Genomic DNA, 26,939 nt, shown 5'->3' with positions numbered 1-26,939 from the left:
TACGTCGCAGCCAAATCCCCCTCCGCGCGGCCCCCCCGTAGCGGGGGGTGCAGAGCCTCGCTTAAGGTTGAGCCGGAGCGCGCGGGCGACCCGGGGTCTCCTCTGCGCCGACGCTGCCTTTGCAGAGATTTCTGTTCTGTTTTTTTTTCCCCAAAACCTCTGAAGAGCCTCGTTTGCGCCCCGCTACACGATAGGGAACATTTCTTGGGCCGTTCTCGGGGCCGGGAATGCCGTTTCCTGCCCAGCTGCAGTGCGATAACGCAGATTTCAGCTGCAGAAAGACGCTGATGTTTTGCTTCTCGCCTTCTATGAGCCCCGTGCGTTTCAGGACGCGTTTCTCATGGCAAAATAGTTCGGTCCGGACAAAACGGGGAAAACCAGTGGAGGACACGGAAGACCTTTAGAGAGCAGCCGGGTGGCAGCGAGGGCGTTGGGCGGCGTTGGGCGGCGTTGGGCGGCGTTGGGCAGCGTCCCGGCGCTGCAGCTCGCGCCCGACTCGGCGGTGGCTCCTCCAGGCTCCCAGGCCGGCGGCTCTGCGGGAGGCTGCGGCCTCATGTGAGTCGCGGGCAAATAACCGATTTTGGCCGGTGCTAGCTGTCACGTAGCTCCGCGTGTTTTACTTGCTTTTTCGGGTAACGCATTTGCTCCCGGCTGTCCGGAGGCGACGCGGTTATCGAGCTGCTCCGCTGCCTGTTTTTCTTGCTGTCTTAACGCCGGAGAGCGGCGCCGTGCTCGTTCTGCTCTTGCGTTTGGCGCTTCGTAGGAGCAATTATTGCCTCTTTTTTTGGGACGCTCATCACTTTAGAGCAAATTGCCTCTAATCCTAGATTAATAAAGTGCAATAAATAGCCGAGCGGTGAAGAGGAAATTGCTCAGGCTTTGTAAGGTGCACGGCAGCCCGCGGGGCGCGGGGACCCCCCGGCACGGCACAGAGCTGCTCCGCTGGGCGCGAGGCCGCCGGCGGGGACGGAGCCGCTGGACGGTGCCGGCCACAGGCACTGCTGGGGTGTCCGGTTTCAGCGGCGGCTGGGGACAGGCGAGGCGATGAGATCAGGTTCAGCTGATTTCCCGGCACCGCTTCTTCTCGTTGCCGTTATAACTGATGCCCGTATGTCCTGTGAAGATATAGCTCCTATAATCGTTCAGCTCTTTCATCAGCCAGGGTTTATATCCAGGATTTTGGAGTGGGTCGCGTGCTGTAGACCAGCTAACCAGCCGTCCCACGACGGGGATTTACGCTGCTGTTTGTGGCTTCGTGCCCTGGCGCGGAGGCACCCAACCCTGCGAGACGCTGAGACGCTGCGTGCCGCCGCTCGGGACAGCCGACGGCGACTCCCGCCTTTCCTGGGCGCTTCTGATAGAGCCAAGGCAACTTGGCTGGTGCCTGCAGGATCGCGAGCAGCCACAGCTGGCTGATTTGTGCCCCGGCACAGATGAGTTATTTGAGAAGTCCGGCTTTGGAAACGATTAATTTTAGCACGTGACAGCTTTGCTTGCAAAGGTCTTCATTGCTGGCTGTGTACACCTCGACCGCCGTGCTGCCCGCGCTGACGCAGAGGCTCACGGCCCCCCCGCTCCTTCCCCAGCGTCCCCGGTGCTGCCGGCCCGCTGCTGGGAATGCGGCTGCCTGGCAGCGCCCATTGCTGCCTCCTCCCTTGTCCCCGGGCCACAGCAGGTGAAGTGACAGCACCATTTCGGTGCAAACCCTAGTTTTCACCCACTGGTTTTGGGGCAAAACATGCAGGCTCCACTTGCGGTGCTCCTGCTGCACGTTTCTTCACGTGGTTTGCAGGACTTTTGGTGTTGGGTTTGTGCTCGACGAAACTCCAGAGCTGCTGCCACAGGTGCGTTTGTGTTTTAGGACTTGTCTTCGCTGGGTGCTATAAAATTTCGGGCTGCTGGTGCTGACGAGGTGCAGCGCGTTGGCATCCCGTCTCAGCAGCTCGCTGAGCGCTGCCGACTGCTTGGAGAGTGGTCCCTTCCCTTTGGCGTTACGAGCGGTGCAAATGCTGGTTGTCTTAGCCGACTTCTCACGTGAAGTCAAAGCGCCAGAAGAGCCCTTGCTTGACTTATGGCAAAAAAGTGTGATGTTTTATAGCACCTATAAAATTTTATTGCGGCTAATGTGCCGGAGGGGATGCTTTTCTAGCCAGGCATTTGCTTTTTGTACGCAAGAGCCTTGTAAATGAAAGCTCTGCCGTCTCGGCCTCGCGAGGGCGTCCCCAAGAAGCGGGGCTCCGCGGGGCCGTCTCGGGCAGCTCAGAGCTCGGCCGCGCGTCGCGTGCGCTGGGTGACTCCCCGGCCGGCGGTACCCAGCTCGCGCCTGAGGCTGGGGGTTCCCCGGCCCTGCGAGCACCGACGCAACCCCCTCCCGGCGCCCTGCCGGCACAGCTCGGCATCGACGCTTCGCAAATATTTGTTTCTCCCTCTTGTGTTAGAGCTGGGAGCAGCCACTGGGATCCATCGCGACTGGATGTCGCGCGTGGCAGGTGGCACGTTTGGCTGGAGCCGGCACCGTATGTGCCTGGAAGTTGTGTTGGTGAAAAAAATGGGGTTGTAGAGTTAATGAGTGCTGCTCTGCGTTTGCCTGCCTTGGTCAGTCGACGCCTGATTAACGAGAGCTTGACGATCTCTTGTAAGCACTTAAAAAGCAGTAGCATCTTCCTTAAGAGACTCTGGTGCTGAATACAGTGAAATAGGGGAGACCGCAAACTCGTTGCACTTGACTCTGTGCTCAGTGACGGCCGGACTTGGGCTTGCTTAGGGTATGAAACAGGCGTCAGAAAACCACCGGTCTCAGCTTGCATTTAGTGGACACGGGTGCAGCTTATTACCCCGGGCTGGGAGGAAGGAGGGAGTCTGCAAAGGGCTAGGAACGACTGTGGATCACCTCGCCTTTCCCTCCCGGCAGGCAGGGAGCCTCGGCTCCCGCTCGCTTGTGCAGCCGAACGGGAGATCCCCATCGCTCTGCCGGCTGCGGGGCCTCGTGTCCACGGGGGATGAGCCGGCCCGGGACGGGGGAGATTCGCAGCGGGGAGGGGAGGTGGGTGGGCGCGGGGGGCTGATCGCCGTCGCTGCCTCCGAACGTTAAATTCAGGGTGGGTTGGCGGCTCCCGGGATTTTCTGGAACGGCCAAATTGCGGTATCTTAGCAACAGGGGGGATTTTCCTCCCGGGAGGGCGGTCGGTGCCGAGGGCGGGCGCAGCCGGGGCTGGCGGCCCCCCGCTCCCCAGGCCCCCGCGGAGCGGCGCGGGCTCACGGCCTCTCGGCTCTGCTCTGCTCTGCTCGCAGGGTGCAGGTGGAGTTCTACGTGAACGAGAACACCTTCAAGGAGCGCCTCAAGCTGTTCTTCATCAAGAACCAGCGCTCCAGTAAGTCTGCGGCAGACCCGCGGGAGGCATCGAGCTGCTGCCGAGGCGAGGAACGCGCTGCGGCAGCGGGTCCCCGTCGCGGCCGGCCGCCGGGACACGGGGAGCCGGTGACATCTGCCGGCGACGGCTCTGCCGCATCCCGGGCACGGCCGCACGCTGCCCGCTCCGTGGTGCCCAGCCCTTTCCAGCGGTGCTGGGCCGCGGGGCTCAGCCTCCGCCGCGCATCAACCGCCTGGAGCGAATCTGCCCGTGCATCTATAAATTTGCGTTTTCTGGGCTTGTTAAAAAGCCCGAGCATGGCACAAGAGGATGCTTGCGGGGGAAGTTTTTAATGCAAATGTGATGAATTTCTCACTTGTAACTTAATAACCCAGGGAACCAGCAAGGGAGGGAGACCGAGAGAGCCGCTGCTTTTAGTTGCCGTCCATCCTTTGCAAGCTGCTCGGCCGTGCAGCAAGCAGCAAGGGCCGAACCTGGCTTGTCCCAGGCTCTTTAGTGGATGCTGGCTAAGGAGGGGGATAAAATCCAGCAGCTCCCTCGTTTGCTGCTCACGTCTGTTGGGGCCGGCAAGGAGCTGACTCACTATCACTGGTTTCGGTACCCGGGTTTTCTCCGGGGTGTCCGGCCCCAGGCAGGGTGGGCAGCACCGTTGCTGCGGGCTGCGGCTGGTCTGCTTTGCTCGCCTGGATTCGGGGAGGGTTTCGAGCCCGTTCCTGCTCGCAGCACCCTGGCCGCCCCGGGAGCCGAGCGGCGGCTCATCGACGCGGGTGACGCGGGGACCGGTGGGCTGCAGGCGCAGCAGCCCGCGGGGCGGCCGGAGCCCGTCTGAGTTTGCAAGTAACGAAAGCAACTCATCGGCTTGGCGGCACACGGTTCACAGCGTTGGGCATCAGCACGCGGAGATTCCCCCGCCAGCGGGGACAGTGCTGGGGCCGGGGCTGGGCTGGGGGACACAGCACCCTGCTAGCCCCCTCCTCTCCCCCGCAGGCCTCAGGATCCGGCTGTTCAACTTCTCTCTGAAGCTGCTCACCTGCCTGCTGTACATCGTCCGCGTGCTGCTCGACAACCCCGAGGAGGGCGTGGGCTGGTAGGTCCTGCACCGCCATCCCAGGGGCTCCGGGCAGCTCTCTCCTTCTTACGTGGTTCCTCCTTGCTCTCGTTTTTCCATGCATTTCCCACGTTTCCCAAGTGAGATTTCGCGCGGTCGCTAACCCCGCACAACACGCGTGGGTAAAGCTGGTGGAGGAGTTCAAGCTCACGGTTCCTCCCCAAGTGTTGCCCAAATCTGTCACACTTGCAGTGGGGCTCGGCTGTCCTTCAGCCCGGAAAAGCCATCCAAAAAATCTCATCGGTTAGCTCCAAAGCGAGCTCTTCCCGAGGTCTGCGGCCACAGCTCGCGCCCCAGCTTGGTGGCTGCAAGAACGTTGTGCCTGAAGCCTTAAAATTACCATCCCGCTGGCTTCCCATCGCCTTCCGACACCGGCACGCGCTCCCGCTCTCGGTGCATCACCAAAGAAGTATTTTCTGAGTGCTGATGCCCTTGAAGACACTTAGGCTCAATCCCGTTTAAGCATTCGGGAAGGAAACCCATTTTTGCCGTTTAGCTCCCCGAGGTGACAGATGATCACATACATCAGCTTTGCTCCGGGTTTCAGCCTGAGCCTATTTTTAACATGTCCTTGCCTTGTTTATCTCACATATGCATTTTTTTTCCGCATGAGCTCGGGCTCTGTGAGGGAATTAGCATTTTGATTTTCTCCGTGGGAAGGCTGCCGGCTGCCAAGTGCATCTGCAGCCTCCAAAAGTTGTTTCAGACCCGTGCGAGTTAGGCGTGACGCAGAGGCGCGTCCCCGAAAGGTTGAGCACGGCCCAGGTCCGCTGGCTGGGGGGAAGCGGTGGCTTCGGGGGGCGCACGGGGACGAGGCGGGTGCGGGGCAGAGGGACGCGTCCCTCGCCCGTCCAGCGGGGCCCCGGGGCGCTCCGCCTGCCTCCCTGCGCATCACCCGGCTTGGAGGGTGGCTGGTTCTGTCCTAGAAGCTGCATCTCAGTAGCTTCTGCTAATTGCAGCCTCCTCTTGTTGCCGCCTCGGGGGTGGCTGTGGCAGCTCGGTGTGCCCGGGGAGCCCCGTACCGGCCCCTCGCCGGAGATCAGCACCCAAAAAAATAGCGGTGCATGATGAAACGTGCTGCTGGGGCTCATTCTTGGCAGTCCGATGTCCCAGGGCGTCGCGGTGCGCTGGGCTCCTGCAGCCTCTGGAGACCGCAGGGAGCAGGACGAGCCCCAGCCCCGGCGAGGGTTGGCAGGGGGGCAAAGCCGGCCCCCTTCGCCCCTCCGCCTGCCTCACTGCCCTGCCTTGCCTTTCTCTCGCCCAGCTGGGAATGCGAGAAGCAGAATTACACGCTCTTCAACCAGTCCACCAACATCAACTGGTGAGTGGCCGCGGCGCCCGCTCCAACGCGGCACTGGGGGGTCGGGACGGGGGGGCTGCGGGTGCCCGGCACCTCGCTCCAAGAGCCGCCGGGGCCGAGCGGTCGCAGCGCTGCCGTACCGCTGCGTCGGGGTGGACCGCGCTCGGCCACCAGCAATGCCGCGTTGGGGACGTCGGCGAGGACCAGCCTGTGTTCCCCGCGCGGGGAGGGCTCCGCGGACGAGGCTGCAGCGTAGACCCGCTGTGGGTTTTCTTTGCAGGTCCCACATCTTCTGGGTGGATAGGAAAACGCCGCTGTGGGCCGTGCAGGTGGGCGTCCGCGCCTCGGGCACCGTCCGGCGGCGGCACGGCAGACGCGGTTTGTGCGATACGGGGCGACGCTCTGCGTGATGCATCTATACGGTCACGCCAGGATCGGGGCTCTTGGTCAGACTCCCCTCGTGCTCCTGGAGCCGGGGTTTAGCTCAGAGTCGCTCTACAGCCACTAAAATTGCCCCTTTCGCACACGCTGCTGCGGTGGCGGCTGCCCCCAGCCCTGCGCGACGCGGCGCTGCCGGTAACGGGCTGTTTGCAGGCAGGGCAGCTCCCTCCGGAGGGACGGGAATCCCGGTTTCCGGGCTCTTTGGGGTGGCCTCGACATCTGTTGCTTGCACATAGCAGAAGTTCACGTTTCTAAGTCAAACGGTTGCAGAAAAACTGCACGAATGGGCCTGAGCCTGCGGCGCTCGCAGGCTCCTCGGTGCAGAGGAGGAGGAAGGTGCCGGCGGGGGGGACGAGGCAGCGAGCGGCCCCTCGGTAGCGTCGGCCTGTCTCTCCCGCAGGTCAGCATCGCTCTGATCAGCTTCCTGGAGACCATGCTGCTCATCTATCTCAGCTACAAGGTGAGCGCCCCGTCGGCTGCGGTCCGGCTCCCGCCGCCCGGGTGGACTCGTGCTGCTGCGCTCCGGCTGCCGGGAGCATCCTGCCATCCGCGCGCGCTCCAGAGCCGCCGGAGAGGGATGGTGTCCCCGGGGGATGTCAGCCCCAGCGGCGTCTTGCAGATAGCCACGACCCTGCTTTGCTTTCTTATCCCCCCCGGCGCTATCGTGGGACTCACAGGCAGAGCTGAGCTTGCAGTTCTCTTCTTTTATCGCTTCGCTTGACATTCAGACCAGGACTACGTTTTGCAGTGGCTCGCTGGGCTTTGTAGCAGGCCAAAAAAGGGCCCCTAGGTTGAAGCACTCCGAATTTCCAGAGGTTCAAGGCCCGGATCCGGAGGCTGGCTGGTTCCCGCGGTCTGTCACCAGCGTCACCTCTGCCTTCCCCAGGCCGACGGCAGCATCTTCCTGGCTGCTCTGAATGGGACCTTCTCAATTGCCCTCTAGCATATTTTGAAGCTGACTCAGTTAACGCTTTTTATTTAATTCTGCAGGGGAACATCTGGGAACAGATTTTTCGCATTTCATTCATCCTTGAAATGATCAACACGGTGCCCTTTATTATCACGGTGAGTAGTCGCTGTTGACGTTTTAAAGCAGCCTTAAGTTTAGTACGTACTGCAGTTTTAATGGTGAAATACAGAAAAAGGGATGTCTGGCCAAGTATTGAAAGCTGGCAAGGAATTTTTGCTTCCGTGTTTTTCAACATAATGCTTTCTCTGGAGTGTAAGCCCAAAAACATCCTCCATTTTCAGCTGCTCCACTGCAGTCAAGGGAGCGATGTCAGCTTTCAGTGGCGACCTCTGCAGAGACCAGGGGCTTTTTGGAAATGAACCTCTAACTGATATGTTTCTATCTTTCTTGATAAAGAACACTGTTTTTTCTTAAGTTTTTCAAGTCAACCTGTGAGTAACTCTTGCTTTTGTAGATATTCTGGCCTCCTTTAAGGAATTTATTCATTCCCGTTTTCCTGAACTGCTGGCTTGCCAAGTACGCCCTGGAAAACATGATAGTAAGTAACCAAACATATCCCATCCCTTTCATTCCGGCCTTTTTTGCAATATAAATTTTGCAATGGAAGACTGCAGAAATCCCCAGCAGTGCCCCGCTTTGCGGTTACGCTGGTGTCGCAGCTCTGTCACCTCCAGGACTCTGTGGGCTCTGTGCTGGGACCAGTCTGGTGGTCTCTGGGATGTGATGACAGAATGGGACCAGAGACACTTCCCCCGTTCCCACGTTCGTGTCCTGAGCTGTCTCCCGCAGCTCGTGCACAGGCCTGCTCCCCGCAGCGTCCCGGACGTGGGCTGGCGTGAACCGGTGCTGCTCCTTACACAAACCCACCCTCTTTTTAAAGAGCCAAATTCTGGCCTCTGCTGCACTGCTGGAGCCAGCAAGGCTGCAGGGAGTGCTCTGCAGAGCGCTGTGCCCACAGCTCCTCTTAGCTGGTGAGACCTGGTGACATTCCCTCCTTTCTTCCAGAACGACCTGCACCGAGCCATACAAAGGACCCAGTCTGCAATGTTTAACCAAGTGCTCATTCTCATCTGCACGCTGCTGTGTCTCGTCTTCACGGGGTAGGTGTTGCTCTTTGTGTCGCTAAACCACCTTCCTCCCACGCGTTCATTCCAGGACGTCGGTGCTTTGAAACACGGAGCAGGGATTGGAGGGACAGGGAGGCCCCCAGGCTGCTGGGGGCTCCGTGGGGCAGCTCATGCGGCCAAGCCCGGGGAGATGACCCCAGCCGCGCAGGGATGGTGCCCCAGGGGGGTGACAGGTGATTTGGGAAGCTGTGACTCTGAGCACTGTCTTCTAGCCTGATCATTTAACCTGGTGGTTTGTATGTGATAAGAAAAGCCCAACTTTAGCGCTGTCGATCAGAGCGAACTTGCAGGTCTTTGCTGTCCCCCCTTCACTAACGGGACCAGTCCTGGTCCCACCGAGCTGAGTGAGAGTTTTGAAGTCCGGAGGACTCCCACTTTGTCCGCCGTAACCAGGCCCCAGGAGCTCAATGCCTGCACGTCGGCTTTGACTTGGGCAGAGCTGCGTCACCGGGAACGGCCTCCAGCCCTGCAGCAGGTCTGACTCCCGCACGCCGCTGCCGCCGCCGCGCAGCAGACGCTGACTCAGAGCTTCTCCTTACCTTGCTTTGTTTCCCAGAACATTTAACACTAGGAAGATCAAATCCTGTTTTAGAAGCTAATTACCGTCTCTAATTACGTGATTTTAACAGAAACTTTTTAACTGGAGCATGTCGGGATGAGGGAGTTGTCTGAGGGAGATAGCTTGTATAAAGTAGGAGTCTCAGAGCAGGGCAGTAATTGCCACAGAGTCAAGGGCAAAGCCAATAACTTCCGAATGGGACACGGGTTTGGACACCACTTCGGCCGCAATGGCTCATTCATCAAGGCCCGTCGCACTCCTGGCTCTGAATGCGCTGTTCTCCGTAAGAAGTTGCCATGGTTGCTGAATTCATTTGTGTAACAGGCCGCTGGGGCTGCTGCTAATTAACTGGGCCCTTTACCCTGCGCCCTGCAAACAGCAAGGGCATGGTTTCGAAAAGGCGTCCTTCTCATCCCTGGGTGCTCAGCTCTGAACTGGGCTTCCTGAACGCTCCCGCGGCTCCCTCGGTCTGGACTGGAGCGCAGCGTGCCAATTAACCTGCTGAAAGGAGAGGAGATGGAGCTTTTGGGCTCATGAGTCGCTGACAATACGGACAATCTTCTCGTATTAAAGGCTAATGTGATTTCTGAGCTCGTCAGTACCCTTTGCCCGTAGCACCTCCTGCCCGCTGTGGCTGTAGATGGGTTTTCTTGGCCTTTGTGGCAGGCCTAGATTCAGTTCCAAGACTACTTATGTGACACGTCTGTTCAGCAAGATGCCTTTGAAACTGCCAGTCTGTCAGGTTACCGCGGCTGCCCGGTCGAGGAGGCTCCGCAACGCTGGTTTGAAAAGGGAGCAGCACGCAGTCAGGAGCGAAAGACACTACCTGCCTCCCGCTTGCTGAAGGGCCTCAGGCCTGGAAGCCAGAGCCCTTCGTGTAGGCTGAGTCCCTCCAGAAGCCGACTGGGATGGTTGGCTGCGTCCTTGTTTTGTTTTTTCGCAATACTCAGTTAATCAGCCAAGTCAGACACCAGGTGATGTTTGGCATGCTGTTCGTGACGTGGCTTCATTGTGAAGGAGCCAGGACCTAGACTTTCTGGTAGTATTTTGGTGAGCAGCTAAGCCTAACTCTTTAATCTGTAAGTGCCATAATTTGGGTCATTTTTTGCTGGTGATGTAACTCCACTGCTGAGGCTGACCATGTGTTACGGATGAATTTCTTCCAAGGAAATAGGTGCAAGTCACCTTCTAGGTTCCCCGTTGGCCTCAGTGGGAGTTAAGGGCGCACTGCGTGTCCCAAGGGCTGGGGAGCTCATGCTTCCAGGAGGGCTGTACAGAGGGTGAAGTGACACGTGCTTTCCTCCTCCAGGACCTGCGGCATCCAGCATTTAGAAAGAGCAGGAGAGAAGCTCTCCCTTTTCAAGTCCTTCTATTTCTGCATCGTCACCTTTTCCACTGTGGGCTACGGAGACGTGACACCGAAGATCTGGCCTTCCCAGCTCCTGGTCGTTATAATGATCTGCGTCGCCCTTGTCGTGCTGCCCCTCCAGGTGAGACCTGCCGGCTGCGGGAGCGCAGGGCTGTAGAGCTCGCGCTAGACACAGCGACATACGTGGCGGCACGGCTCACGTGCGGCTTTGGCCGCAGAGAGCTTTCCAGCTGCCTGAGGCTGTGATTAGCAGCCAGAGTCGGTGAAACGCAGAGGAGACAGAGGCAAGCTCAGCCATGCCACCGAGGAGATTTAATTTTCACTGTGTCGAAAATCTGTCACGGCACAGTTGAGCCCTGGTGGTTGATGTACGGCGTTTGGGAGAAAACAAAGCCTTGCTGCCAGTCCTGGCCATGGCAAGGACAGAGCAGCAACCCTGAGCGTTCCCTTTCCACCTGGACATCGGCTGAAGGACCGAGGAGGCCTCCTTGGGAAAGGCTTCTGATGGGACTTGACAGCAACAGCCTGTTTCTTGCTGTCCTTCAAAAGAACAAGCCAAAAGCTGGTGCCTGGAGCTGTGTGTGTATTTTATCAGGCTCTATCTTGTTCACAATCCCCTGGAAGAGCAACCAGTTGCCAGGTCGAGCAGGAGCTGTGGCGGTCGGTGGCCGGGTTGGGGTGACCGTGTTGGAAAGATGGCTGGCCGAAAGACAGACCACCGTGGGGACTCACCAGTGGCGTGTGAAGCCTGCTGTCCATGCAGGCCTGTGCACTTGCACCCCTGTGTCCGTTTGTCCTTCAGTGTTCCCTGGAAAGCCTTTCCCAGGCAGTGTTGGCACGTGCCCCGTGGTGGGTGTGTGCGTTGCCCACCCGTGTACCTGCCGGTACTTGCACACCCGCACACTTCTGCATGCCAGGCACCTGCCTGCGTCTCAGCCGTTGGTGTTCTGGCATGTAATCACCCGCTCTTCCTTCCTCCGCAGCTGCTGCTGCCGTTCCCGAATCCGTAAAGTGTTAAAACTCCCGGAACGAGAAGCAGCCGTTGCCGTTGCCGTTGCCGCTGCGAGGACCGGGCGCCGCAGGTGCTCCCCGCCTCCCGGCAAACAAGCGCTCTGCCTTTGTTTGCAGTTCGAGGAGCTCGTGTACCTGTGGATGGAGCGGCAGAAATCGGGGGGGAACTACAGCCGCCACCGTGCCCAGACGGAGAAGCACGTGGTGCTGTGTGTCAGCTCGCTCAAGATCGATCTCCTCATGGACTTCCTCAACGAGTTCTACGCCCATCCGCGCCTGCAGGTAGGGCCCGGCCGCCGCTCTGCCACGCGCCTCTCGCTGCTGCGTGAGCGCACGCAGGGAGCCTAGACAGACTGTCTAAGCAGAACGCGTAACTGCTGAGTCTCACTGGGATTTACCCAGCCCTGACTGGAATATCCTCACGTACTGAGTGATCTCCCAGCAAATGCCGGTACCTTGCAGGCTCCCCGGGACAAGAGCATCGCAGATGCATTTTGGATTTGCGTTTCATTCCAAAATCAACATACACTTCATTACCATCGCTCCACCTGGATTCCATGCGTTCAGTCTACACAGTCCTGTTCACTTCTCTAATTGCAAGCGGTTCAGCTTAGCTGTGGCTGTGCAGCTCTTGTACCTCGGTAGTCAGACGTGCCTGCCCTGGATTTGTTGTGCAGGACGGGGAGGAGAAGACAGTGGTGCGTTTTGCAAGACCCTTGCATGACCCTAGAGCAGGCGCAGGTGGTATCATGGCACTAGGAGCGAGTACCAACAGCCGTGGAGGACCTGCTTGCTCAGGCAGCAAAACGCTGAGTCTCAGCTCATCCGGGCCGGCGTGCAAGGCACTGCCCGCGGGGCCGACCAACGCCAGCCTCTCTCTTTCAGGATTACTACGTGGTGATACTTTGTCCAACAGAGATGGATATCCAGGTGCGGCGGGTCCTTCAGATTCCCCTGTGGTCGCAGCGAGTGATCTACCTCCAGGGCTCGGCGCTGAAGGACCAGGACCTCATGAGAGCCAAGTGAGCCAAGCGGCGTGCCGTCAGCCTGCCCGCGCTGGCGTCTGGCACCTGCGCCAGGCCAGCAAAGTCGGGAAGCCCCGGAGCCGAAGGGAGGGGTGGGAGTCCCCACGGAGTGCCGCTGGCCGGGGTGCGGGCTGCCGCGCTGGCTCCGCGCCCTTCCCGGGGTCACTGCTCTGTGTTTGCAGGATGGACAACGGAGAAGCCTGTTTCATCCTCAGCAGCCGAAACGAGGTGGACCGCACGGCCGCGGTAAGGCGGTGCCGGGCTATCGGACGGTCGGAGATTTTCTCTTTTAAGAAGTCACGGTTTCGTGCCGGTGCTGGGTTTGGGGAGCGGGCGAGGGCGGTTTTCCCCACGGCTGCCAGCGGGAAGGGGGGGTTCGAGACACCTTGCTGGCATCTCTCTCCGTGGCGGCAGGGCTGCGTTAGAGTCAGCCTCAGTCCTGGGAAAAACAAGCTGTCAGGTTGCAGGTCTTGCTTTCCCCTTTCCTTAGGACCATCAGACCATCTTGAGAGCTTGGGCCGTGAAAGATTTTGCTCCAAACTGTCCTCTCTACGTTCAGATCCTGAAGCCGGAGAACAAGTTTCACGTCAAGTTTGCTGGTGAGCGCCGGGGCTGCGGGGGCCTGGACGGGGCCGCGTTCGCTCGGCAGGTTTCCACCCCGCGCGCCTCCTTTTTCCTCTCTGCATTAACCCGGTTCGCGTCGTTCCCCGCACGCTGTTCGCGGAGGGGCTTTTCACCGGCTGGAAGCCCCCCGGCACCGCTGGGAGACGGGAGCCGCGTCCAGCTGCGGCTGCCCTGCCCTGCCGGCTGCATCCGCCTCCCGCCTCGTTGCAGATCACGTCGTCTGCGAGGAGGAGTGCAAATACGCCATGCTGGCCTTGAACTGCGTCTGCCCCGCCACCTCCACCCTCGTCACCTTGCTGGTGCACACCTCCCGCGGACAGTGAGTGCCCCGCCGGCCCGGCACCCTGCCCCGGGGGGGGGGGACGCCCAGGGATGGGAGGGGCCCCAGCCGCCGGGTTTCGGGCTGGTCTACGCCGGCCTCTGCTCGGCACGCGGGAAAGCCGAGCTGGGGGCACGGGGCCGGGGCGCAGCACCCGCGGGAGCACCGCAGCCCTTCGAGGGCAAAAGCAGCTGTTGCAGGGGAGCATCTCAGTGCAGATGTGCCCGAAATCTCGGTGTCGGCCAGCTCAGGGGCTCCTGTGCGAAAGCACCACCGCCCCGTCCTCCTGTTTCATCTCCTCCCGGCCCTGGGGTAGCTGCAGCCCGGAGAGGAGAGCCTGGCTGCTTTTGTGGAATTGGCCTTCCAGGGACCGGGAATAAAATATCTTGTTTATTTTGGCATGACCCGGCTGGTGGGAAGCTTCCTGGGCAGCCGCTGCCAAGCCAGCCCCTGCAGATGATGGGCTGCGGGTTTACATGACGCGCAGCGGGCGGTGGCTGGGCCCCCCCAGTGCGTGCTGGGGGGGGGGGGGGATCCCTTCGGGCCCTAGCACGACTTGCTGGAGTTTGAGTTACGTGAAACCAAAGAGTTCGGAAACATCCTGCCTAGCAGAGCTTGCGCCCCACGCTCGGAGCTGTTTGCCAACGTTTGCTCTCAGCTCCACTTCTGCAGCTCCCCACCGGGAGCTTTCATTAAATAAAAAGGTACTTAAAAATCAGAAATTAAAATGAGATCATCCTTAGTCTGGAAACGCTGACAGCTTATTGAAACACATTGCTCTAATCTCGTTGCTGTTGGTCTAAAATGGAGCTTCATCGCTTATTAACGCTGCCGTCAGCCAGTTTTCCATCCAGGAGCGAGCCCGGAGTGGCGCAGCCTCGGCGTGGCCGGAGGGAGGTCTGGGGTGGGGGAAACCCAGGGCCCCGGCCCCATCTCCTCCCCCTGCCCGGTGCCGTGGGCGTTGGGGATGGTGGGGGGACACGGCGTGATGCCCCCGGTCGCCGTGTCGCCTGCAGGGAGGGCCAGGAGTCCCCGGAGCAGTGGCAGAGGATGTACGGGCGCTGCTCGGGCAACGAGGTCTACCACATCCGCATGGGCGACAGCAAGTTCTTCATGGAGTACGAGGGCAAGAGCTTCACCTACGCCGCCTTCCACGCGCACAAGAAGTGAGCGCATGTGGGTCTGCAGCCGCGGGGCACGGCGGGGTGGCGGCGGGGGCCGACCGCCCTCGCTGGGGAGGTGGAAAGCTCTGGGAAGGACCTCGGGCTCCAGAGGCTTTGCAGGGTGCAGGGGGCCGGAGCACGCTTGCTCCTCCCTGGCCTTGCCTTGGAGAGCAGGGCTGGGTGGGGACCCGCTTTCTGGGGCCGGTGCGGGGAGCTGGAAGGTGCTCTGAGGCCTTTCTGCAAGCCTCCTCACGGGGCTTCCCTCGAACGCCCACGTGCTGCTCCCGCCCCAGGTACGGCGTCTGCTTGATCGGCATCCGGCGGGAGGAGAACAAGAGCATCCTGCTGAACCCGGGACCGCGGCACATCATGGCCGCGTCCGACACCTGCTTCTACATCAACATCACCAAGGAGGAGAACTCTGCCTTCATCTTCAAGCAGGAGGAGAAGCAGAAGAAGAAGGGCTTTGCGGGCAGGGGTGCCTACGACGGCCCTTCGCGCCTGCCCGTGCACAGCATCATCGCGAGCATGGGTGAGTGCCGCCAGCCGCCCGCACGGCAAATGGAGAATAAATGCGCCAGCAGCACCGGGCTCTGGCTGGGGGGAGGAAGGCTGCTGCGGACATCGCCCCGTGTCTAGCCCAGCCGCGGCCTCCCCAGCCGCACAACGCAGACAGGGCTCTGCTCCTTGCAGCTTGGATGCTCTCAGCCAGCCCAAATACCATTATTAAAGCTCACAATGAGCAGTATCAGTAATGGTGTTTGTCTGCATAAATCCCCAAACGCTGGCTAGAGAATAAATGCTGTTGGCCGCATCTTCAATCATGCTTATGATTCATAACGTGATGAACCGCAGAGTTTGCTCTGCGGCAAGTGATGCATTTTGTCGAATGAAAAATATCATGAGTCATTACTTCCAGCTTGTATCTGGGGAGACCAAATTTGGGGGTTGTCTGGAGAGGCTGAGCCACAATAGTAGATTATATATCAGGCAAGTAATTTATGCATTTATACTCAGGAGCATTAATTTGCATAGATTATCCCACAGCGAGCCACAGAGCGCTGTGCTGAACAGCGTTAGTCAATGTTCTCGTTACGTGGCTCGTTCTCAGAGGGACCTTTCTCAAAAGTATAACGAGAGAGACAAATTGTGCAAGTACGGACAGGTCAGCTGTATTCAGCTGCTCGGCTGGTAACAGGGGTGAGCGTGCCGAACGCCTGCACTTCGTTTGCTGTGAAATTCACAGCTTTTGTAGCCACCTAAAAACAACTGTTTGATGAAGACTGAGATGAGGCTCTTGGCTGTGGTTTCCAACCGTGACCATCGGTTTGCTGGTCCCGTTCGATGCCTCATCGAGCCCCTCGCTGTGCTCCCTTCCCCGTCCCAGGTACAGTAGCCATGGACCTGCAAAACACTGAGTGTCGCCCCATCAACAGCAGCAAGCTGACGCTGCCGGCCGAGAACGGCGCGGGCACCCGGCGGCCCAGCATTGCCCCCGTCCTCGAGCTGGCGGATACCTCCTCCCTGCTGCCCTGCGACCTGCTCAGCGACCAGTCGGAGGACGAGATGACGCAGTCGGACGAGGAGGGCTCGGCGGTTGCGGAGTGAGTTGCCTTGATGCGACGCGGCTGTGCCTCGTGTCGGAGAGCCGCGGGCCGTTGCCGATGTTGGGCTCTGGCGAAGCTGAGCCCGGCGCCACTGATGCAGAAACACAAGTGATGCCGTTGCAGGGCATCCCCTGCGATCACAAACATATGTATTTTGGAAAATTTCCAACTGCTGTGGGAGAGCTGTGCAAAGCATCCGCCTGCGGTGGGCTTGACTCCTGCCTCTGCTGCTTTGGAGGCTGTTTCCGAGCCTCCGATTCTTGTGTGCACGGAAAACTCTCTCCGTGACCTTATACCGCTGGGTTTTCTTTCCGTTGCAGATACGTGAAAGGCTACCCGCCAAACTCGCCGTACATCGGGAGCTCGCCAACGCTGTGCCACCTTTTACCCGAGAAAGCGCCTTTCTGCTGCCTGCGGTTGGACAAGGTGCGAAGCAGAAGGGCTGGACGAGGGCAGCTCCCTCCCTCCAGGAGCGGGGCAGCTCCTTGTCCCAAATTGCCAAGCTTTAGGGTCAGAACGGGCAGCTGCGAGCTGGGCACTGAGTCCTTGCGCTTTCTGATGTCTGCGCAGGGCTGCAAACACAACAGCTTTGAAGATGCCAAGGCCTACGGGTTTAAGAACAAGCTGATCATAGTTTCAGCAGAGACTGCTGGGAATGGACTGTATAACTTCATCGTCCCCCTCCGTGCATACTATCGGTCCCGCAAAGAGCTGAACCCGATCGTATTGCTTCTGGACAACAAGCAAGTACTTCTCCGTGGAGGTTTCCCATTGCACCAAGCCCTTCCCTGTAATCCCCCGGGTGTTTCACGCTGCATGGGAACAGGGGAGCGGGGTGCCGAGGGGCAGTGCCATGCCTGTAGTACGGTGCACGTCATCTGATGGGCCCGGGAACCCTCGTGGGAGCTTGTGTGCGGGTCACTTTGCCTCTCGCAGATTTGCTGAGCTGCCCTGCTTTTTGTTGGTCTTCTTCCAGGCCAGAGCATCACTTTCTGGAAGCCATCTGTTGTTTCCCGATGGTTTACTACATGGAAGGCACCATCGACAAGTAGGTGTTTCTCTTGCTGCTTGTGGTGCCGTCTGAATGTGCCGGGTTTGCCCCAGGCTCGGCGTCCGCGTTCCCGCGGTGGGCAGGGAAGAGGCGCCTGCCGCCCCTCATCCGTCCCGTGCCACGGGGAGCCCCGGCTTAGCTGCCTCGCAGAGCTGACCGCACCGCAAGCCCTTGGGCCGGCCAGCTGACCCTCGGGGAGGGGAGCGGGGGGAGAGCTTGTGGGCGAGAGTAGCCTGGGCTCGGTCTAACCTTCCTCCCCGGAGGATTGCCGAGCGGGATGCCGTGATTTCCGGAGCTCTCTTCCCAGGCCCCGTCTCCGCGGCATGCTCGCCGAGGGCTGCTCCCGCGGGTCCTTCCCGAGGGGGTGACTCTGCGCTCTTCTCTTTGGGACCTGCCAGCCTGGACAGCTTGCTGCAGTGTGGGATCATCTATGCCGACAACCTGGTGGTGGTGGACAAAGAGAGCACCATGAGCGCCGAAGAGGACTACATGGCAGACGCAAAGACGATTGTCAACGTCCAGACCATGTTCAGGTGAGACGCGGCCGCGGCGCTGGCTCTGTCGCAGGCTCTTGCCTCTCCTGGGAGCACGGCAAGGAAGGGCGAAGGTGGGCGGTGGTGATGATGGGGATTTGGGCTCGCACTAGGGAACGGTTGCCTAATCCTCAGCCTATTTCTGAACTCACATGGGCACAAGGATGGTTTCGGTCTTCCTCAGGCTACTGTCAAAGCTTTAAATGCTTAAAGCCGTCCATTTCTGAGCAAGCTGCAGGACGGACAACAGGCTCTTTCCCGTTGCAGGCTCTTCCCCAGCCTCAGCATTATCACGGAGCTGACCCACCCCTCCAACATGAGGTTCATGCAGTTCAGAGCAAAGGACAGTTACTCCTTGGCCCTTTCCAAGCTAGAAAAGGTGAGAGAAAGCCTTTCTCTTTGCATGCATTTGGAAAGTTAGTGTTAAGAGTGATTAATGGAGAGCTCTTCATGGTCTTGTGCTCTCCTGCACGCTGCAGCTACCATAGTTAATGTGCATCTGTCCCAGACAACCTGCAGCAAACAAATGCGTGGGCAATTGGTCCTTGGGCTGTCTGCGTCCTTCCATTTACTTCTGCATTTATTCAGTGGCTGGAAGTTGTGCCGTTCGGCCTCCCGTTGGGTCGGGAATGTTGCAGGGAGTGCCCCAAAACCAGAGCAGGAGCAGGGGAGCTCTGACGTCCGCGAGCTGGGAAGGCTGCGGGTTTGCTCAAGGCGCACTGAGGGATGTGACCGAACCCCCGGTCCGGGGGCGCTTACCCCTCCTCTGCGCCCCTTCCGCCTCCAGAAAGAGCGTGAGAACGGCTCCAACCTGGCCTTCATGTTCCGGCTGCCCTTCGCCGCCGGTAGGGTCTTCAGCATCAGCATGCTGGACACGCTGCTCTACCAGGTGGGCCCGCGGCCGGGGAGCGGGTCCCCCGGGAAGGGCGGCACGGGGAAGGGGAGCAGCTGCCAGGGCTTTTTCCGTTGCTGGGAGGGCGTCCAGGCAGGTCTCTGCCCCCACGACGGGCGCGGGGTTAGGGCAGGCTGCGGGTGAGGCCGTGCCGCCAGCCACGCCGCCAGCTCGCGTCTGGGGATGAGCCAGGGAGTAGCTGAACAAATCCTTTCTGTGGCTCCTTGTGCAAACGCCTGCCGGCAGTCGTTCGTGAAGGACTACATGATCACCATCACCAGGCTGCTGCTGGGCCTCGACACCACGCCGGGCTCGGGCTACCTCTGCGCGGTAGGTGCCACGTTTCTGTGTCGAAACCCGCACGCTGAGGTGCCCCGCGTGGGGTGCGGCCGAGGGGCCGGAGCTGGGAGCTGAGACGGGGCAGGGACCGTCCCCTCTTCCCGCCTGGACGCAGCCAGCTGTCGTAGCCTCCGGGCAGGAGGCAGAGCTCTGCGGAAGGGGCTGGTCCATCGCTCCCCCACGCTGCACGCGGGGAATCCCAGGGCCTCCAGGAGCCCCGACGGCCTCCTCTCCCGCGGCTGGGGCGGGAGGGTGCCCCGGTCTTCTCCTGGAGTCCAGCTTCTTTGGGGGTCTGGAACTGGTGGGTTTGGGGGAGCCTGGAAGCAGCTTTCAGCACCAGGCTGCTGCCCAAAGGGCTGTGCGCAGCGCAACATGGCTGGTTTTTGTCCTTTTTTGCTCAGATGAAAATCACTGAGGACGACCTGTGGATCCGGACGTACGGCCGCCTCTTCCAGAAGCTCTGCTCGTCCAGCGCCGAGATCCCCATCGGGATCTACAGAACGGAGTCGCACATGTTCGCAACCTCCGAGGTGAGCGGCTCGGGCGGCAGAGCAGGAGGGCGCCCGGCCGCCATGGGGCTGCCCAGACGCCGTCGTCGAGGCCGGTGACGCTGCCGAAACGGCGGTGCAGGGTTTCATGCACCCGTGGTGACACCGTTATTTCTTTTTTTCCCCCCCAAACGCAGCCTCATGACATCAGAACGCAGGTGAGCAGCGTTTGCCTCCAGCCTTTGAGCTCTGCTGCTGGTTGGGAATTTGCTTTGGATTTTAGCGCTGCTTGATGCTGAGTCAGCCGAAGAGCCGAAGGAAGCAGCTTTGGGGAGCTGAAATTTGCCGTTTAATTAAGTGCGACCCACCTCGTTGTTGGGGTAAAACCGCTCCACTAAGGCACCGGTGCCTGCCGGCGGGGTTGCTCCGTCAGCGAGGTGGCGGCACGGAGGGAGGCAACGGCCGCCCCGTGCCTTGGGCAGCCACGGGATAAGCTGGTTGCAGCGGATGCCAGCTGCCCCTGTTCTCCACGTTGCATTACGTTTGTTGTTCGTATCCCAAACTTGCTGTGCGGATGGTTTTAGCGGGACAGAGACGATGCGCTAGGGGAGCGCGCGTGGCTCAGGGGTGGGAGCGGACGTTTTGGCAGGACGTGGAAGTGCAGCCGTTCCCGGGGAAGGGGAGGCAAGGGCCACCGCAGGGGAAGGTGCCGCGGTCCGGGAGGCCCCCAGCGCGCTGCCCAAGCCCCCCCGTGACCCGCCGGCCTTCCAGTCACAGATCTCCATCAACGTGGAGGACTGCGAGGACACCAGGGACGTGAAGGAGCACTGGGGCATCAAGACGGGCCACCACAGGAACTCGTGCTCCAGCGACCAGTCGGAGCACCCGCTGCTGCGGCGCAAGAGCATGCAGTGGGCTCGCCGCCTGAGCCGGAAGGGCAACAAGCACGGCGGCAAGACGGCCGAGTGGATCAGCCAGCAGCGCCTCAGCCTCTACCGCCGCTCCGAGCGGCAGGAGCTCTCCGAGCTCGTCAAGAACCGCATGAAGCACCTGGGCTTGCCCACCACCGGCTACGGTAAGTACCGGCCCGCCGCCCGCCTCGTGCGGCGCGTCCCCGGCGCGGGCGGCTCGGGTCACCTCGCGCCAAGCCCGGCCCCGGCAGGCGCTTTGAGCACCTCCGAAGCGGCGCCTCGTCCCCGCTCGTGCAGCCGTAGCGCGGTCAAGCCGAGGGGTCCCCGCGGCCGACAGCCCTCCCGCCCGCGAACCCCCGGGGCCTCGGGGCAGCGAGGTGCGTTGCAGGGCGCGGGGGCCTGCGGCATGGCCCTCGCCGCTGCCCGCGGAGGGATGGGGAGCACCGATGGGCCTCGGGTCGCAACGCGCGGTTTCGCTCGCTCGCTGCCCGCCAGCCAGGTCGGCCCTGCGCAGAGCGTTGCTGCCCAGAGCCCCGTCCCGCGCTGCAGGGAGAGGGGCGACCTTGGGAGCTGCCGCCTCCCCCTCGTAGAGATTTCAATCCTTCATCAAATTCTGCCGTGGGAAACGTTTCCGTAGCTCCAGGGCTGAGGGGTTTGCTTCATTCTGTGCAAAACCAGCCTCTCGCGCTGTGCAGTGGGTGCTGTGTGGTGTCGTGGTGTCGGCAGCGCAGGCTCCCCCCGTGCAGCTGCATCTCTTCGTTCTTTCTAACCGACTGTCGGTGCTGGAGTCTGTCTGCCCGCGGCCCCCCCGCTGGTTACGGTGCAGTCTTTAGCCCACGGCTTTCTTGGTTTGTTCGTTTGTTTGTTTGTTCTTTCCGTTCTTTCTTTTAAGCCATCCTGTGCTGCTGCCTGTTTGCCTCCGTGCTGGAAGAGCTGCCCCCGCCCGCCGTGCCCCCACGGCCCCTGCACCCACGCACGCTCGCGGCACAGACGTGGGCACAGACGTGTGCGTGCACGGTGGCCCCGGCCTCGTGCAAGGGAGGGAGGGGACCCGGCCCGGGGGGACCGCCAGGCCGCAGCCCCCGCACGGGGAGCCGTGGCGGCCGCGGGACCCTCGCTTTACGTTTCTGCAGGAATCGGGGATTTTTTGGCCTCGGATGCTGGCTCGTCCTTTGCAGCCACTCAGAGACGTGAAGGAGGGCACACGGACGGGTGAAGGCGGGCAGCGCAGGGGGGTCTTTGGAGCTGGAGGGCGCACAGGGGCTCGTTCCCCCCCCCCCCCCCCCGGGAAGGGGGCTCCTCCCTGGCCGATAAAAGCAGGAAAATCCCGGCCCGTTCTGCCAGGCCCTCTGGATTTGGGGCTTGCCGCGTCCCCTCCGTGCGTCGCAGCTTTGGGACGATGTTCCCGCGAGCACGTTCAAGTCACACGGCCGAAAACCCGAGCGGGTCCCGGGGCCGCGGCTCAGCGCCGGAGCCGGCACCGGTCCCCGTGGTGCCCTGCAGAGCTGCGGCGGCTCGTGGGGCCCCGGCCGCGCTGGCAGCCTCCTCCCTGCTTCGCCGCTCCCAAACGCTTCTCCTCCCTGTCCCGGGGGTCTCGCAGCCCCGAACTCCGCGTCCGGAGCCTCGGGCACGGCGGTTACCTCTGCGGAGCCCAGGCTGAGGTGTCCAGCCCCAAATCGCCACCTCCGGGCGCTGCCGTTCGGAGCAGCCCTGCCCAAACCTGCGCCAGCACGGGCTCGGCTTCGCTGCCCCCCTCCCGCCCTCCGTCTTCTGCCCCTGTCCCCGCTGCAGCGCAGGAGCTCGTCCCTGGTATTCGCTCGACCGCGGCTTGCTGACCTCTCTCTCTCTCTCTGTTTATGTCTGTGCCTTTCCCTGTATGTTCTGTAGAGGATGTAGCAAATTTAACAGCCAGTGATGTGATGAATCGGGTAAACCTGGGATATTTGCAAGGTAATTCCCTTTCCCTGGGAGTCCCGCGTGACTCAGGGCGTGCAGCGGGCCAGGGCAGCCCGGCGCAGCCCCGCGCACTCCCTGGCTGGTTTTCCCCTTCGCTCTGTGCACCTTCCAAGCACCGATGCGTTGGGTGCAGCCGGCAGAAAGAAAAGCCTGTCCTGCGACCGTAGCGCAAAGCAGAGGTGCCCCAGGGCCACAGAGGCGAGAAGCTCGCGGAGCCTTTGCTAGCTGGAAATCCCAGTGGTCCGTAAAAGCCCCTTGCTCCGCCGGCTGGTTTTGGTCTGCAAAGCCAACGGCTGCTGGGGAGGGTTTGGTCTCGTGCTGGGGAGCAGAGCTCGTGTCCCTGCAGCCCCGCCGGGGCGGCGGGCGCAGCGGAACGGCCCCCTCGGCTCCCGCTGCCCCAGGCAGGGAGGGGCTGGGCTTGCGGCGGAGAAGCCCCAAAGCGCAGCGAGAGCTGGGGCTGGGGCAGCCCCACGGCCAGCCGGGCGCTCGCCCACCTTCGCCCAGGCAGGGCCCCCCCTCACCGCTTTGGGGGGGTTTCGACTCATCGAGATGCCCCTCGATGCTGAGCGTCCCGGCGCGGTGAATCCCCCGGCTGCTCGGGGCGTCCAGGGCTGCGCTCGGCGGGTGCAGCAGGGCCCCGATGCCGTGCGCGGGGCCGGGGCTCGCCCAGCATCTCCACGGCCCCCCCCCCCGCCTCGCTGCAGGGCTGGGCGCTGGATGCGGCCCCGGGGCCGGTGGGCGCGCGGGCAGGGCCGGGCACGGCGGCTGCAGCAAGCTGTCGACACGGGGGCGTCCAGCTGCAGTGGCCGTGGGGGCTGCGGCGGCTGCCGGGGGGGGCCGGGCAGCACCGGTGCAGCATCTCGCCGCTGTTGCCGGCTCCCGTGGGGCGCTGGTGCCAGGCCGGGACCCCCCCGGCCAAGGGCAGTGGGGAAACACTGACCTTCATGGGGGAGAAGCGGGGGGCCGCCCTGCGCCCCAGACCCACGGGCACCCTGGACCCACATGCGCCCCAGTCCAACATGCATGGCCCAGCCCCACTCACACCCCCCAGACCCATGCGCACCCCAGACCCACACATGCCACGGACCCACACACTCCAGACCCACGTGCACCCCAGACCCACACACTCCAGACCCACGGGCACCCCAGACCCACATGCACCTCAGACCCACACGTGCCACGGACCCACACACTCCAGACCCACAGGCACCCCAGACCCACACGCACCTCAGACCCACACGTGCCACGGACCCACACACCCTCCAGACCCACGGGCACCCCAGACCCACACACTCCAGACCCACGGGCACCCCAGACCCACATGCACCTCAGACCCACACGTGCCACGGACCCACACACCCTCCAGACCCACGGGCACCCCAGACCCACACACTCCAGACCCACGGGCACCCCAGACCCACACGCACCTCAGACCCACACGTGCCACGGACCCACACACCCTCCAGACCCACGGGCACCCCAGACCCACACACTCCAGACCCACGGGCACCCCAGACCCACATGCACCTCAGACCCACACGTGCCACGGACCCACACACTCCAGACCCACGTGCACCCCTGGACTTACACGCACACCCTGGACCCACACGCACCCCAGACCCACGTGCACCCTGGGCCCATAGGCACCCTTGACCCCCAGACACCATGGACCCACGTGCACCCCAGACCACCAGCAGCAGTGGGGGAGCAGCTGGGGTGCAGGGAGGCCGCTGTGTGTCAGAGCCAGCCGGCTGCGGCTCCAGCTGAGCACACGGGCCAAATCCAGCCCCTTCAGCTGGGGGCTGGCGAGCGTCTCCCCGGCGCGGCTGCCGTTTGGGGGGGTCGCGGTGCCGAGGCCGGCGAGCGCCCAGCGACGAGCCTTGCAGCGAGGCCCCGGCCGGTCCCCGCGCACCGCTTGCTGCCTGCTGCCCCGCGCCCCTGCCGTCCCTCGCGCTCCGCATCCCGCCGGTGCCGCGGTCCGCGCCGGTGCCCGTGCGCTCATCACACCGGGGGGGCTGCAGCCGGGTGCCGGGACGCGCGGCACGGGCAGCACCGGGACCACCACCGGTGCCAGGCGATTTCGGGCCGCGTCCCCTTGACCGCTGCAAGGCGCCTTCCCTCGGGCTGCTTCGTTTGCCCTAATCCCGTTGCTGGATGATGCTGAAACCCAGCGAGGCAGCGGGGGAGACGGTGGCGAAGGGCGTAGCTGCGCTGGGGGGTGGTCGCTGCCCGGCCCATGTGTTTGTCGAGACTAACGTGTTTCCTTTCTTGCACTGAAACCAGGTAAGACGGCTTTCCTTTTTTTTTGGGTGGGTGGGAAAGGGCTGGGGATGCTGCATGGTGTGGGGGGGGGCCAGGGTGGGCGCTTGGGGGGGGTGTCCGGCCGCCCCGCGTCGCAGCGCCCTGCCCCGCTCTTGCAGACGAGATGAACGACCACCAGAACACGCTCTCCTACGTGCTCATCAACCCGCCGCCCGACACGCGGCTGGAGCTCAACGACATCGTGTAGGTACCCGAGGGGGGGACGTGCGGGTCCCTGCCCGCGGCCGGGGCGCGCTGACCCCCCGCTCTGCCCCGCAGGTACCTGATCCGCTCGGACCCGCTGGCCCACGTGGCCAACGAGGGGCAGAGCCGCAAGGGCAGCGCCGGCGCCCGCCTCGGCCCCTGCAGCCCCGAGACGCGGGACGAGACGCAGCTCTGAGCCGCCGCTGCCCGGGTTGGGGGGGGGACGCTGCGCCGCGCCCCGAAATGGGCTGTGGCTGCTCACCGGCATCGCTGTCTGCGCCGGGGACTGCGGCCTGGCGCCTGCCGCGAAGCTACCGGTGCTTTGGAAATGGTTTTTGCTCCTTCCCGGGGCTGCGGGTGCAGCTGGCCCTGAAAAGCGCCGGGCTGCACTGGGCGGCCCTGGAGAGCCGGGACCCCGCTCCACCGCCGGGGGTCCCGGTGCCATGGAGGTCCTGGTGCCCCCGCGGAGGGTCCTGGTGCCATGGAGGTCCTGGTGCCCCCGCGGAGGGTCCCGGTGCTGCTGGGGGTCCTGGTGCCGCTGCCGGGGGTCCCAGTGCTGCTGTGGGTCCCAGTGCCATGGAGGGTCCTGGTGCCACCGCAAAAGGTCTTGGTGCCACCACGGAAGGTCTTGGTGCCACGGAGGGTCCTGGTGCCACCAGAGATGGTCCTGGTGCCATGGAGGCTCCCAGTGCAGCCGTGGGTCCCGGTGCCACCACGGAAGGTCTTGGTGCCGCCGGGGGTCCCAGTGCCACCGCTGCTGGCCGCCCCGCGGGACCGCAGGGAACTTTCTCCAGCGGAAACACCAGATGTATTTTTCATCTATTTTTGCACACTTGAAGACGTCGATGTGTGAGCGGTTTATTTGACTGCCAGGTGAATAACCGAGCTGGTAACTTTATATACTTTTACATTCATATATTAAAACTTAAATGTGATTTTTTTTTTTTTTTTTTTTTTTTAACGAGAAGCCTGTGAAGCACAAGGGCACCGTGCCGCCCCGCCAGGCCCTGCCCGGCTGCCGGGCGAATGGCTCATTGCCACTAGCCGTGGCCAGCCCTTCGCCCGGACACACAATAAAGTTGTTTACAAAAGAAACTGTTTAAAACCACAGCTTTAAGCCATTGATGGAGCTGAGTTTGCCCCCGAGGTCCCTGGCCGCCCCCGGCCGCCCAGGCAGCCGGTGCCGTCGGGGCTCCCGCCTCGGCTGCGTGGTCCCGGGCCGGTGCTGCGGCGCCCGGTGCAGGCGTTTGGGAGGAAAAAATAGACAAATGTAGCTGAGAGAGGAGAAGGCTTCTGTTGGCTCAGGAATTGGGGTTTGGGCTTGTCTTTTTTCCTTTCCCCCTTTCCTTTTCCCCTTTCCCTTTTCCCTTTTCCCTTTTTCCTTTCCCTTTTCCCCCTTTCCCCTTTCCCTTTTCCTTTTTCCTCTTTTGTTCTTTTCCTTTTTCCCTTTCCTTCTCCCTTTTCCTTTTCCCTTCCCCTTTTCCCTTTTCCCTTTTCCTCTTTTGTTCTTTTCCTTTTCTCTTTCTCTCCTCCTTTTCCCTTCTCCCTTTCCCTTCTCCTTTCCCTTCCCCTTTTCCCTTCCCCTTCCCCTTTTCCCCTTTTGCTTTCCCTTCTCCCTTTCCCTTTCTTCCTCCTTGTCCTTTCTTTCCTTGTCCTTTCCCTTCCCCATCTTTCTCACCGCACGCCCGGGGGCAGCTCCCGCCCCGCCAGGGCCGGTGGTGAGGAGCGAGGCCGAAGGCTGCGCCTGCAGAGCCGGTAAAAGAGCCAGTGGCCCCCCCCCCCCCCCCCCCCCCCCCCCCCCCCCCCCATGCCGTGAAGCGCAGGCGGCAGCAGAGCCAGCGCTGATGCTTTCTCGTCTGTTTGGGGTAAGGCAGAGGCTGCTTTTATTCCCTTCTGCTTGTTCATGCCAAAATACCGTCATCCGCCAGGGAGAGAAGCAGGATCTCGCCGGGGAAAGCGGAGGCCGGACGAGGCTCGTGTCGGCTCCGGGCCCCTCAGCCGGCCCCGCCGAGGCGCGGGATGCTCCGAGCTGGTTTCTGAAATGCCTCTTCCAGTGGGAATAGCTTTAATTTCTCACGTCCAGATTTCAGACTTAGATTTTTTTTTTTTTCCCCTTCAGTCCCGCTGTAGCATGATGTCATTCCTTTAGCGTGACAGCAGAACAAAGCTGCAACTGGAGAGCAGAGTTGCAGTTCGAATACGAACCACCATCAGCGTGCGCAGCACTGCGTGCCCGGGTCGCACAGCTGGAGCTCGGGGCAGGCCTTTGC

The 26,939-nt window shown here is 61.9% G+C and overlaps 1 protein-coding gene across 3 annotated transcripts in view; it reads left to right on the top strand.

Annotated features, from left to right (window-relative positions):
- The window catches only part of KCNT1 (potassium sodium-activated channel subfamily T member 1), a 75,315-nt gene extending 48,883 nt beyond the window's left edge, over window positions 1-26,432 (top strand). For 2 of the 3 annotated variants that reach the window (XM_026094504.2, XM_026094505.2), the window contains exons 3-32: window positions 3,292-3,371; window positions 4,359-4,458; window positions 5,744-5,800; window positions 6,060-6,108; window positions 6,621-6,680; window positions 7,211-7,285; window positions 7,645-7,728; window positions 8,196-8,290; window positions 10,186-10,366; window positions 11,374-11,538; window positions 12,142-12,278; window positions 12,464-12,527; window positions 12,772-12,880; window positions 13,116-13,224; window positions 14,241-14,390; window positions 14,681-14,919; window positions 15,775-15,991; window positions 16,315-16,420; window positions 16,565-16,737; window positions 16,971-17,042; window positions 17,444-17,578; window positions 17,846-17,957; window positions 18,366-18,467; window positions 18,717-18,800; window positions 19,211-19,339; window positions 19,495-19,515; window positions 20,069-20,372; window positions 22,096-22,158; window positions 24,585-24,669; window positions 24,745-26,432. In XM_026094504.2, the coding sequence (XP_025950289.1) occupies window positions 3,292-3,371; window positions 4,359-4,458; window positions 5,744-5,800; window positions 6,060-6,108; window positions 6,621-6,680; window positions 7,211-7,285; window positions 7,645-7,728; window positions 8,196-8,290; window positions 10,186-10,366; window positions 11,374-11,538; window positions 12,142-12,278; window positions 12,464-12,527; window positions 12,772-12,880; window positions 13,116-13,224; window positions 14,241-14,390; window positions 14,681-14,919; window positions 15,775-15,991; window positions 16,315-16,420; window positions 16,565-16,737; window positions 16,971-17,042; window positions 17,444-17,578; window positions 17,846-17,957; window positions 18,366-18,467; window positions 18,717-18,800; window positions 19,211-19,339; window positions 19,495-19,515; window positions 20,069-20,372; window positions 22,096-22,158; window positions 24,585-24,669; window positions 24,745-24,865 (3,478 nt within the window). In that variant the 3' untranslated portion in view covers window positions 24,866-26,432. The remainder of the gene's footprint in view (window positions 1-3,291; window positions 3,372-4,358; window positions 4,459-5,743; window positions 5,801-6,059; window positions 6,109-6,620; window positions 6,681-7,210; window positions 7,286-7,644; window positions 7,729-8,195; window positions 8,291-10,185; window positions 10,367-11,373; window positions 11,539-12,141; window positions 12,279-12,463; window positions 12,528-12,771; window positions 12,881-13,115; window positions 13,225-14,240; window positions 14,391-14,680; window positions 14,920-15,774; window positions 15,992-16,314; window positions 16,421-16,564; window positions 16,738-16,970; window positions 17,043-17,443; window positions 17,579-17,845; window positions 17,958-18,365; window positions 18,468-18,716; window positions 18,801-19,210; window positions 19,340-19,494; window positions 19,516-20,068; window positions 20,373-22,095; window positions 22,159-24,584; window positions 24,670-24,744) is intronic. The other variant, XM_026094507.2, reaches the window with a different exon arrangement.
- Window positions 26,433-26,939: the final 507 nt, after the last annotated feature.

This window comes from Dromaius novaehollandiae, chromosome 20 (assembly GCF_036370855.1).
Source record: "Dromaius novaehollandiae isolate bDroNov1 chromosome 20, bDroNov1.hap1, whole genome shotgun sequence".
Lineage (NCBI taxonomy): Eukaryota > Metazoa > Chordata > Aves > Casuariiformes > Dromaiidae > Dromaius > Dromaius novaehollandiae.
The sequence above is the reverse complement of the archived record's forward strand: the minus strand, read 5'-3'. Positions and strand labels throughout refer to the sequence as shown.